The following is a 13,767-nucleotide window of genomic DNA, read 5'->3' on the forward strand; positions in this document are numbered from 1 at the left end:
ATGGGGAGAATGAGGTAATACATTATATACAGTGCAGGGAATGGGAAATACATTATATACAGTACATGGAATGGGGAGAATGGGGTAATACATTATGTACAGTGCAGGGAATGGGGAGAATGGGGTAATACATTATATACAGTGCAGGGAATGGGGAGAATGGGAAATACATTATATACAGTGCAGGGAATGGGAAGAATGGGGTAATACATTATATACAGTGCAGGGAATGGGGAGAATGGGGTAATACATTATATACAGTACATGGAATGGGGAGAATGAGGTAATACATTATATACAGTGCAGAGAATGGGGAGAATGTGGTAATACATTATATACAGTGCAGGGAATGGGGAGAATGAGGTAATACATTATATACAGTGCAGGGAATGGGGAGAATGGGGTAATACATTATATACAGTGCATGGAATGGGGAGAATGGGGTAACACATTATATACAGTACAGGGAATGGGGTGATAATTATATACAGTGCAGGGAATAGGGAGAATGGGGTAATACATTATATACAGTGCAGGGAATGGGGAGAATGGGGTAATACATTATATACAGTGCATGGAATGGGGAGAATGGGGTAACACATTATATACATTACAGGGAATGGGGTGATAATTATATACAGTGCAGGGACTAGGGAGAATGGGGTAATACATTATATACAGTACAGGGAATGGGGTAATACATTATATACAGAGCAGGGAATGGGGTGATAATTATATACAGTGCATGGAATAGGGAGAATGGGGTAATACATTATATACAGTACAGGGAATGGGATAATACATTATATACAGAGCAGGGAATGGGGTGATAATTATATACAGTGCAGGGAATGGGGAGAATGAGGTAATACATTATATACAGTGCAGGGAATGGGAAGAATGGGGTAATACATTATATACAGTGCAGGGAATGGGGAGAATGGGGTAATACATTATATACAGAGCAGAGAATGGGGAGAATGGGGTAATACATTATATACAGTGCATGGAATGTGGAAAATGGGGTAATACATTATATACAGTGCAGGGAATGGGGTAATACATTATATACAGTGCAGGGAATGGGAAGAATGGGGTAATACATTATATACAGTGCAGGGAATGGGGTAATACATTATATACAGTGCAGGGAATGGGGAAAATGAGGTAATACATTATATACATAGTTGATGAGGTTGAAAAAAGACACCAGTCCATCAAGTTCAACCTATTTTGGATCTCCTGCGATCCTGCACTTATATTTGAAATTAATCCAGAGTAGGCAACCGCCCATCTGTTTCAATTTAGAAAATCCCCCCAGACTCAATATTGCAATCCAATTTTTACCCTATATCCACTACTATCCTTTATTTTAAATTAACGGTCGTGTCCCTGGATACACCTTTCCGCTAAAAATTTGTCTAACCCTTTCTTAAACATATCTATTGAATCTGCCATCACCACCTTCCCTGGCAATGAATTCCATATCTTGACTGCCCTTACTGTAAAGAACCCCTTCCTTTGCTGGTTGTGACATTTCCTCTCCTCTAACCTTAGGGGATGACCATATATCCTGTGTATGGTCCTTGGGGTAAAAAGTTCCCATGAAAGCTCTCTGTATTGACCCCTAATGTATTTGTACATAGTAATCATATCTCTCCTTAGACGCCTCTTTTCTAAAGTAAACATGCCTAAACTGGCTAACCTTTCCTCATAACTTAATGACTCCATACCCTTTATCAATTTTGTCGCCCTTCTCTGAACCCTTTCTAGTTCCAAATTATCTTTTTATAGAGTGGTGCCCAGAACTGTACTGCATATTCAAGATGAGGTACTACCAACGATTTATACAGTGGCAAAATTACACTGTCTTCCCTTGCATCTATGCCCCTTTTTATGCATGCCAATACTTTGTTTGCCCTTGCAGCTGCTGCTTGACATTGAGCACTATTGCTAAGTCTACTGTCTACGAGCACTCCCAAATCCTTTTCCATTATAGATTCTCCTAAATTAATTCCATTTAATTTATAGATTGCGTTCTTGTTTTTGATCCCTGAATGCATAACCTTACATTTATCTGTGTTAAACCTCATATTCCATTTGGCCGCCCAATCCTCCAGTTTATTTAAGTCCCTCTGTAGAGAAGCTACATCTTGCTCTGATTTTATTACCTTACAGAGTTTAGTGTCATCTGCAAAAATAGAAACTTTACTCTCTAAACCATCACCAAGGTCACTAATAAATATATTAAAAAGGAGTGGTCCCAGCACGGAACCTTGAGGAACTCCACTTAAGACTTTTGACCAATTAGAAAATGTTCCATTTATCACAACTCTCTGTTCCCTATTCTCTAACCAGTTTTCGGTCCAAGTACAAATTTTGATTCCTAGACCCAGTTCCCTTATTTTGTAAACCAACCTCTTGTGTGGCACTGTATCAAAGGCCTTTGCAAAATCTAAGTAGACCACATCTACTGTCCTGCCCTGGTCTAAGTTCCCACTAATTAGATTTGTTTGACATGACCTATCCCTCACAAATCCATGTTGATTCCCACTAATAATTTTATTGCGTACCAAGTAATCCTGAATACTGTCCCTTAAAATACCTTCCAGTAGTTTCCCCACTATTGATGTCAGGCTTACAGGTCTATAATTCTCTGGTTGTGATCTCGTCCCCTTTTTAAACAACGGCACCACATCTGCTATTCGCCAATCCCTTGGTACTGAGCCTGATGAGATTGAATCTCTGAAAATTAAGAATAGCGGTCTAGCTATTTCCGAGTTTAACTCCATAAGGACCCTTGGGTGTATGCCATCTGGACCTGGAGCTTTATCTTAATATACAGTGCATGGAATGTGGAAAATGGGGTAATTCATTATATACAGAGCAGGGAATGGAGTAATACATTATATGCCGTGTAGGGAATGAGGTAATACATTATATACAGTGCATGGTATGGGGAGAATGAGGTAATACATTATACACAGTGCAGGGAATGGGAAATACATTATATACAGTGCAGGGAATGAGGTAATACATTATATACAGTGCATGGTATGGGGAGAATGGAGTAATACATTTTATACAGTGCAGGGAATGAGGTAATACATTATATACAGAGCAGGGAATGGGGAGAATGAGGTAATACATTATATACAGTGCAGGGAATGGGGAGAATGGAGTAATACATTATATACAGTGCAGGGAATGAGGTAATACATTATATACAGTGCATGGTATGGGGAGAATGAGGTAATACATTATTTACAGTGCAGGGAATGGGGTAATACATTATATACAGTGCATGGTATGGGGAGAATGAGGTAATACATTATATACAGTGCAGGGAATGGGGTAATACATTATATATACAGTGCAGGGAATGGGGTAATACATTATATACAGTGCAGTGAATGGGATAATACATTATATACAGTGCAGGGAATGGGGAGAGACATGATCAGGGTGGATAACAGATAACCATATATTGAAAATAATGGAGACAGAGACACAGACAGGGAGATATAGATAATAACATGGAGGATGAATGATAATAACAGAGCTCCAGCACCTTCCCACAATTCCCTCTCAAATATCTGCATATTCATCATTGCTCATTAATATTAATCAGCTCCCTCCTCCCCTCACACAGACCGCGCTCTTCTTACTTCCGCCCGTACACGATCCTTTGTGGATGATCTCTTCCTGTTTGCGGTTCAAATAGCGGAAGTGACGTACGGTACAAACAGGAAGTGGGGTCTTTTTTAGCTGCAGGTTCCGGAAGTGGGGCACTTGGGTGTCCAGATCTTGTCTGTACTGGGAACGAGGCGGACACAGAGTAACAGGTAACATGTGGCTGTCACTGTGTCTTTATCTCACCCTATGACACATAGCAGCCACCACAAGGAGCAGAGAGAGCTGGATACAGTGTATTGTTATCACAGAGCTGCTCTGTGTCATATCCAAGGGCAGCCAGAGATGAATCCGTCTTCCTGCAGTGTATCTGTTACCAGGAGCTTCAGGGCAAGGATTGGGCACCAGTACTGGCAGGGGATGATCCTGGGTTTATTATATTTGATATTGTCTTATTGATTTGTTTCTCCATATCAATATCCACCCTCCAGTTGGATTCAGGTGAATATGTCACCAGGGGCACAAGGCACATATTATTATTTACCTCTATTTGTTGGGTGCCAAAGGTGATCTGCAGCGCCGTACTGAGGGCAAACAAGCAGGATCTGGTATAACAGGACAACACAGTAAACCAATAACAATTCAACTCTCAGCACAGCTAATTGTAGCATAGATGGTCAGTAGGGTATAAGGGGTATATTCAGCATAAGCAAAAACCTGTGCTTACTGATAGAGTTGTGAAGACAATGAAGGAGTGGAGTCCAGGGCAGAGGTGAAGCTGCAAAATGTAGCTGGTGAGCAGAAGTTATAGGCAATGAAAAGAGGGGGAACAAGAGGGGAGAGGGAATTGCTCAAGAGAGATTACAATCGGAAAGGAAGGGGGCAGACACATGGGGTAAGTCAGTGTGAGGGGATCTAGAAATCAGAAAAGAGGGGTGGAAGCAAGAGAGTGTGAGATGGAAGGTGAAAGAGGGTGAGTTATACTACATAGGGGAATGGTAGACCAAGTAAAAAGATCTTCCCCCGATCTCTGTTCAGTTGAAAGATAGTCCAAACTGTGATGTGCCCAATATGATCATCATTATCTGGGCTGTGGAATTTCCCTGGGCAGTCCCCGTCCACATATACATCCCATAAGCCTTGTAGCCATGATGACGTCACACAGAGAATATGCAGGATGTCAGTGTTGGGAGCTCTGACGTAGGTGATCGAGGTCTGTTGGAGACATTCACGTTAATAGCATTGCAAATTCGCTGCCCCGTTTCATTTAAGTTTTCTATTTCGCGCACTAAAGTTTTAAATGAATAAAAATGCTGTTTAGAAACCAGACCTGGCGATGGAGCTTAAAGAGCACCTGTTACCTACCAACAGGGGAAACAGCCATTTTGTGAGCTGAACCAATGGTTATGACCTAGCCTGTCTCTTCACCAGGATCCAGCACATCATTAATATTCTAGATTCCCGGGTAATGTCATCAGATCCTAGTGAATTGACAGATCGTTTGCTTTTTTAAAATGTTGGTCCAGAAACAGCATGTGCAAGACATATAAAAAAACAATTTGTAGATTTAAAACTTGGTGAAATACACAATTTGTTTGTATATCACCACCCTTTGTTAAGGGAATAGTGAGAGTCCAGAGATTAGGGAAGAGATTATTGTAATTAACGGAAAGAGAAAGAATTTAGATTTATCAGTCGTTCATACCACAGACTGGGACGATTTGGTGGCTACCAGGTTGTGTTGTGGCAGGGTTTTTTGTTTGAAGAGAAATAATGTCACATTTGGCTGTGTTAGTCGTTTCATAGTGTCCTAGTGTACAACAAATCTTATTTTTTCAATGTCGCCTCTGCACAGATTCGCAGACAGCCTGCAGTTTTTCTATGCTCTCTCTAGAGCAAGCTTGTCCAACCTGCGGCCCTCCAGATGTTGTGAAACTACAAGTCCCAGCATGCCCTTCCAGCTATCAACAGGTTGTCTACTGGCAAAGCATGCTGGGGCTTGTAGTTTCACAACACCTGGAGGGCCGCAGGTTGGACAGGCCTGCTCTAGAGCATAGAACAATTAAGATTTTTTTTTGTACACTTGTATAGTGTAGTAGTCACTACGTAAGCCACTAAGAAAGCCACATGTCACCCGATCTCTTTATACATAATGTTTCAAATCATTCAAATCGGGGGGTAAATGCTATAGGCAACATCTCCACTTTTCAAACCCGCCGGAAACTCTCGGCTTGATACATTTACCCCCAGGAGACCCAGGATGAAAGTACTTGGGGCACGTTTAATTGGCTGATCATTGCGTTTAGCTTTCTTTCATTCCAACCACACATGATATTTCAAGTGGAGTTGCTCATTTGTGTAGTACAATTGATAGATCATTTTGTAAGCATATTCTTTGTTACAGAAATGGAGAAGCTTGAATTTGATGACCAAGATAGGTGTCTTGTCTGAGATGGACATCTGTAAGTTTAGTTATCATGTCTTCATAGGTGGCTCAGTAAAACAGGGGTGGACAACATTGTATGGTCTGAGGGCCACATTGTAAGTTATACACCTATGGGGAGGTTGCAGTAAATATTTAACTTAAAAATATACTACATAGAAAAACTGATTCTCTTTCCAGTTGTGCCCCAGGAGGGGATGTGTCCATGTCATATAGGGTGCCACTCACAGGTGGTCCCTCCACCACCATTATAAAACAGTTTTTACCCCCACCCCACCCCTGTAATATATTTCTTCCCCTCACATATAGCGCATATCTGCCCTTCGTCCTACCTGCAACACATTTTTCCTCCCCCGGTCTCAAATCCGCTACCTGCATTCTTACCAGCACTTTACTTGCATGTCCTGTGGTGAGGACGAGGTGGCTGTAGCGGAAAAACTTCCCCCTCACCAAATGTTGCCTCTGTATTGAAAATACCCCACAGTGCACCATGTTTGTGCCGCAGTTCCTGTATTTGTGGATAAGATACCCCCACCGCGGAGACCCTGATGTTTTGAGGTACATTTTGGAGGCTGTTGTCCAGTGTTAATAAGTGATGTTCTGTTTTATGTAGAGTGCATCAAGCACTACCAAGCTGGAAGCTTCTGATCCCCTGAGCTATATCGGAGTTAAGGTGGGGAGAATTTGGCGATGCTTAGTGTTCCCAGTGTGAATAGGTTGTTTAGATACAAAGTGTTAATTTGACGTAGAAGGAAAGTCACAGAAAACCATCTATCATCAGGTAATGCATTTATTGAGATACACATAGTGCATGAGAGATACTTAGTTTTGCGGAATGTCTTAAATGTAAACCGAATCAGTCTGGATGCCCCAAGCCAGAATCATGTAGGGGGGAAACTCTCTAGGCACCGCTGCAGGTTATGTCCCGGATGAGACTTAGAAAACCACTAATTCCCTGCCTCCCCGGGGGGGGGGGTTATATAGTAAATTACTAGGGCAATAATACTACACATTCATTGGTGCTACAAAACACACAAACAAGTTTGATAGACAATTCAGCGTCCTTGACATTCTATGATATACATGTCCTATTCTACATGGTCAGCACAAAGCTCATTCTGTGGTGAAATAAACAAGACTTGAGAAGCAATGACTTTAACCCTTCATTACACTTAGTAACTGTGGGACAGTTCATTTAATGTATACTGGCAGCCATTGCTCTCTGTGCTCAGGGTATGCAATAATTAAACCATACTTGCCAACTTTTCCTCGTTGGCTTCAGGGAGATCCTGGGGGAGGTGGGCGTGCGGGGGCGGGGCTTGATTAATCGCTACGACGATGCAAAATTTGTGCCCCCACTTATCTATTGCGTCTGCGAGAACGGGGAGGTTGCCCTGTTCTCCCGGGAGTCCGGGAGGTTTCCCAGAAATGTAGGAGTCTCCCAGACATTCCGGGAGAGCAGGGCAACTATGCATTAAAGAAAAGCAGCTAATTTATCTCTAGAAACTGAAGTGTCTTTTACATTTCTACTTTTACGTTACTGAAGTCATGTTGTCTTACCTGTCAGTCTTTGTTTAAATCTTGGTCTCCATAAAAATGGCCACCTTCATAGGCATCAATACATGGACATAGGACACAATTTCTGAACTGTGTCATCATGCCACAGATGGCGAAGCCAACCACGTCTTGTACTGGCATCAGGGAGAATGCCAGACTCTTCAGGGAGTGAGGGAGATCACCCCTATTTCAGGGAGTCTCCCAGACATTCAGGGACAGTTGGCGAGTATGTATTAAACAGCAGTCTTAAGCGGTCAGGATCTTGAATAATACTTCCCTCTACACCTTTACTTCAGTTGAAAAAGAAAATATGTCTTTATTGTAGCCCCTTAAGATTGTTGTAAGAGTTGTGTGCTGACGTGAGCCAATAAAATAGATTTGTTACAGGAGATTTAGAGTCATCAAACATCAGTATTCTGCAAGTCCTTAGAAGTAGAAGTTATATAGAATCACAGTTACTTCTAGGGGGATGGGTGTTTCAAACTGTGATGTATAATGAACCTTTCGGGAAACTTCTACAAGGTAGGATAGTGCTCAGTCATTGTGGTTTTAAATTCTATACGCTGGGCTAAACTTGTATTCATATCACATTTCTAATACTGTTCACATATTTGCTCATAAATTACGATACAAAGGACATAAAGAAGAACTCAAGGGAGGGTGATTCCAGTCTATAGGGAGAAGATTCCCAGTAGATCATAGATACAGCAGTATACGGATCACTTGACTGAGAGGATATTAAATCTCACCCTGGTTATCGTCTGCGTTGTGACGAGAGAAGTGAGGGCTTCTGGGATTGTCAGTGACATCACACGTCTTGTTTCTGTCTATCTATTAGGGATCTGATTGTAGCGGTGTACAAGGACGTGATGATGGAGACTCACCGGCCCCTCACATCACTGGGTAAGAGGAGACTTTAATTTATTGTTAAGAAGAGAGCAGTGATTAGGGTCACCTATATACACATCATCTGGTAATCACATATAAACAATATATTAAGTCATTGTGTGTTTTCTACAGATGGATCCAGTAACAGAAATACCCCAGAGAGATGTCCTAGTCCTCAATATTCGCAGGATCATACAGAGGAAAATCACAATATCCAACAGGATTATCAGGTAGATGGAATTGAGGGTCTCGCCAAATATGAAAGTGACTCTACACTATATCATCTGTAGAGAAGCTGCATTGATTTAATGCACTGATATAAGAATCGAACATTATTATTATTTATTATTATTATTAAAAGTGTTATGTTTATTGTCCTGTGTGTGGCTTGTGCAGGCTGAAGACCTGATTGTCATTAAAGTAGAGGGAGAAGAAGAGACGTATGTGAGGGGTGATCAGCAGTGTAAGGAGGAGGAAATCCCTACAGATATCAGCACAGGTCAGTAATACACACTAAATACAGAAGTCACATAATCTCCTTGTTCTGTCTCTTCAGAACCAATGTGTACAGTGTCCTGAGGAGAGTGTTACTGTACATTCTGAGTAACATTGTTATTATAGAGGAGGTCCTTGGAACGCATGATGATCACATTGTGAATGAGTTCATGCAGACGGGAACGGGGGATTATTTCTGTAACAGGGAACTTTCGTCTCTCTGTCACGTGTCTACATAATACAGACTACTCTGGTAGGAATCTGGCTATATGCTGCGGTGATTGAGAACAGCTATACTGAGATGTGTGCGCTGCTTGGCCATGTTGAATGTGGTCAGTGCCTGAAAGCAATTCACAGGATCAGGGGTATTTGGTAAATATATGGAAAGTTCTGACATAAGACCTGGAAACTGTCCTAAATAAACTGAAGTACAGACGTTCAAGGTAAGCACTTATTGACGGGGTATAATCTTGAAGTTAGTTAGGTGCTTCTATATTTTTATTTTCTGTCCATCTCCTATTTATTTATTTTTCTGAGGAGTAAAGGTATCTCTAACAGCGCAATCAAAGTATTACTACAAGCAAGGAAGAAAAATTCTTCCAAAGTATATAATGGTGTTTGGAAACAGTTTGTATATTGGCACAATGCATTGGATGCCTACATACATCAGATACTGGACTTTCTTCAAGAAGGGCTACAGAAAGGCCTTGCCCTTAGTACACTGTATCTACCAGACAGGGAATGTATTTCTGGATACAAGATTGATAAGCGGTAAGCTTGCATATAGTCTTTAGAGGCACTTTGGGATCTCAATCTTGTTTCGGAGGGCCTAACATTAGAACCCTTTCACAAAGTATCAATCAAATGTTCATACTCAACCAGTGCCATTTCTAGACATACACTCAGGTAAAGCAGTGCTGTGAGTGAGTTCTGCATTCATGCCTACAGCAGTTCTAACTTCCATGTCAACCAAGAAAGTGTCCTTCCAGCTCTGTGTCCATCTTGGGCAGTCCCTCAACGTGAAGGAGGGAAGGAGAAGTCACACTATATACCTTCCAGGGGAGTTGACGTTTCCTGTCTCTTACTAGTTGAATAAGGATTAATCCATATATAGGGGCTGGCATGGAGTTCTTCAATGAAAATAAATTAACAGCTAGCATAACTCTTCATGCATTTGATGAGTTATGGCTGTGTTAATGTTCCCAGCATGCAAACCACGGAGAGCTACTTAAAACAAGAATCTCACAGATAAATGACTTGATGCAGACAATGGTAACTACAGCTAGCACAAGTCCATCAGCACAACAGGTAACTGATGCAAAGATCAAAGAAATCAATAGTGGCAAAAGTAGTAGACACAATAGGCAGTGGGTATTGGCAGTAGTAGTTGCAACAATAGGAAATAGATACTGGACTGAATAAACAGCAGAAACTGAGTGCTGCACCAGGAGCAGCTATAGCAGATGTTGGATAATCCTCGGGTAATAGCCAGAGACTCCATGGGAAGGAGTACATAGGAGGATGGTCAGAAAGTGGGAAGATCAATAACGGTACCAAGGAGCAATCGGAAACAAAATCAAAGGAGCCAAAGTCTGGGTCACAGGAAAAGGTGCAAAACGATAAGTGAAGCAGGAGTCTGATACGAGGAGATCAATCGAGTACAGAGAATGAGACCAGAAACAGCAAACAATTGATGAACTGGCACCGCTCGGTTGAAAAAAGCAGACTATAAAGAACAGGCACAGGTGTTCAGGATCCCGGACAAATGATGAGGGCTTAACCCCTTGTAGGCAGGATCTGGTATAGTCACAGCAGCATCCAAAGAGGAGATGATGTACTGTAGACAGCGGCTGTGTGGATAACTTCTATCTTTATTGGTGTAAAGCCTGAGATGATATCCAGGAGTGAGAGAGGTTCAGAAATGAGTGTTTGTGATCTGGATTCTGAAGAGTTTCAGACATTCGCCATCGGTCCTGATTCATTGACTAATTAATTACCCCTTGCTGGAGTGCCAATCTGTCAGACTTCAGCACAAACTCCTTTTACCTATGGCCAGGTCAGATACACCACTAGGGCTAGTGTTTATAAACATCACGCTTTTCACATCCTTTTCTGCACCATCATCATCATTATTTATTTATATAGCGCCAATATATTCCGTAGCGCCCACACTTACTGTTGCACTCGTTTGTCTGTGTGCTAAACTTTGCCCATTAACTCTTACTGTGCCTAATAATATATCTCTGCCACCATTATGTACCGAATCCTAGGTCTTAACTCTGGCTACGGCTAGAGATCGGTTTTTTTGAGCTATACTGTGTACCAGACCTTTGGCATTGTCAGCTCAGATTACAAAGCGACTTTCAATTTCTTAATTAACTCTTAACGAAGGGCTGTCTTTATTTAATTACACCTTTGCAGATTCGAGGCCAATATGTCAGGTCCTAGCAGTGGTGAAAAGAAAATACATCTAAAATGTCAAATGCCATTTGTAGCAGTTTGAGGAGAAGTGTCATGAGACAGTAGTACTGCGATGTGATGGTAATAGTCAGTTTATACTGAACAATAAACTGTAAGCTAGAGTTCTTCCCAGATTGTGCTCGGAGAAACACACTATGTGATGCCTTCATCGCTTCTGTAAGGAACAAGGAAATCCCCATCCTGGTAACTTGTAATTTATGGCTTTAGGACCTCTGATCAGTTAACGTCCACTGGCTGAGTTCAACGATGCGGGACCCAGCTCTCCAGTCAGATGTTAGATATACAATATGGCTAGTTGCTACAGCGCGTGGTGGAAGTTGGAGCATGCTCAGTACATTCTGTCTGTGGCTGGGAATGATCACAGGAACACTTCAAGGCTCAAGAATTCTTGCCGCGTTGATCATACATATTTAGCTCTGAACAGCTGGGGTGCCTATAGAAGTCTCACAGTAACTGAAGTATTTTATGATGTCCCAGTATGTATGTGTGTATATAATATATATATATATATATATATATATATATATATATATATATATATATATATATATATAGGCACCACCAGTGTATCCAGAATTACAGGTCAAAAAATTTGCATAACATAAGAGAATTAGTTTGACAATAACTAGCAGACATTGAAGGTCCCCGAAGAACTTTTAATATACAGTGACTGTAAAAGTCATAGTCTGATTTTTTTTTTTCTCTAACATGTTGTTCTTTTCACCAATCTCTAAGATAAGAATCATCATCATCATCATCATCTATTTATATAGCGCCAACATATTCCGTAGCGCTTTACAATTGGGGACAAACGTAATAAACTAATAAACAAACTGGGTAAAACAGACAAAGAGGTGAGAAGGCCTTGCTCGCAAGCTTACAATCTATGGGACAATGGGAGATTGACACATGAGGTTAAGTATACATTTTGCATCTTGGCCCAGCCAGACTGCTAAGGTAGGGTGACTCATAAGCTAAATGATCCTGTCACACAACAATGTTGGTCCGGGGGTAGTTGTCTTGTGTGAAATTGTGTAACAGGCTAAAGGTAGTGAGGTTAAGATGGTGGTTGAGGAATATTATAAGCTTGTCTGAATAGGTAGGTTTTCAGAGAACGCTTGAAAGTTTGCAGAACAGAGGAGAGTCTTATTGTGCGAGGGAGAGAGTTCCATAGAGTGGGTGCAGCCCGAAAAAAGTCCTGTAACCGGGAATGGGAGGATGTAATGAGGGTGGATGAGAGACGCAGATCTTTTGCAGAACGGAGTTGCCGAGTTGGGAGATATTTTGAGACAAGAGAGGAGATTTATGTTGGTGCAGCTTTGTTGATGGCCTTGTAGGTTAGTAAAAGTATTTTATATTGGATTCGGTAGAAGACAGGCAGCCAGTGTAGAGACATACAGAGTGATTCAACAGAGGAATAGCTATTTGCAAGGAAAATCAGTCTTGCCGAAGCATGTTCTTTTCACCAATCTCTAAGATAAGAATAGACTGAGCCTAGTATTCTGCAGCCCCCTGAAAGCATGTCTATGAACACATATGTACAATAAATACCTCTATTACATGAGACCCCACCCTTACAAGGGGTCACCCAATCACACATAATCTGATAATCACATATATAGAATTTATCCAGTCACTGTGTGTTTCCTACAGATGGATCCAGTAACAGTGATACCCCAGAGAGATGTCCTAGTCCTCAGTTTTCCCAGGATTGTACAGAGGAAAATCACAGTATCCCACAGGACTATCCGGTATTGTATACTCTTTCATCTGATCGCTAATATATTTTAGTTGCGTGTATGGAATAGCCATGAAATACTTATTGCTATTAATCTTGGAGCTATGAGAAGATGGGAGTGCCATAAATGAATTAAAACAAAATACACAGATTAAAGATTTATTATCCAATCCCCCACCCTTACACACTGCCTATAATGTACCACATCTAATCCTTCGCCCCTACAACCTGCCTGTAGTGTACCACATCCAATCCCCCACCCTTACACACTGCTTGTACTGTACCACGTCCAATCCCCCCACCCTTACATACTGCCTGTACTGTACCACATCCAATCCCCCACCCTTACACGCTGCCTGTACTGTACCACATCCAATCCCCCACCCTTACATACTGCCTGTACTGTACTCCGTTCAATCCCCCACCCTTGCACGCTGCCTGTACTGTACGACATCCAATCCCCCACCCTTACACACTGCCTGTACTGTACGACATCCAATCCCCCGCCCTTACACACTGCCTGTACTGTACC

At 41.6% G+C, this 13,767-nt stretch overlaps 1 protein-coding gene across 1 annotated transcript in view; it reads left to right on the plus strand.

The window, feature by feature from the left end:
* The first annotated feature begins 3,763 nt into the window (after nt 1–3,763).
* The window catches only part of LOC142095484 (uncharacterized), a 108,703-nt gene continuing 98,699 nt past the window's right edge, over nt 3,764–13,767 (plus strand). Inside the window, 4 exon segments of the mRNA XM_075178429.1 lie at nt 3,764–3,845; nt 8,472–8,536; nt 8,654–8,751; nt 8,918–9,020. Coding sequence (XP_075034530.1) covers nt 8,503–8,536; nt 8,654–8,751; nt 8,918–9,020 — 235 coding nt within the window. The 5' untranslated portion in view covers nt 3,764–3,845; nt 8,472–8,502.

The sequence above is a fragment of the Mixophyes fleayi genome, chromosome 6, assembly GCF_038048845.1.
Source record: "Mixophyes fleayi isolate aMixFle1 chromosome 6, aMixFle1.hap1, whole genome shotgun sequence".
Classification (NCBI taxonomy): Eukaryota; Metazoa; Chordata; class Amphibia; order Anura; family Limnodynastidae; genus Mixophyes; species Mixophyes fleayi.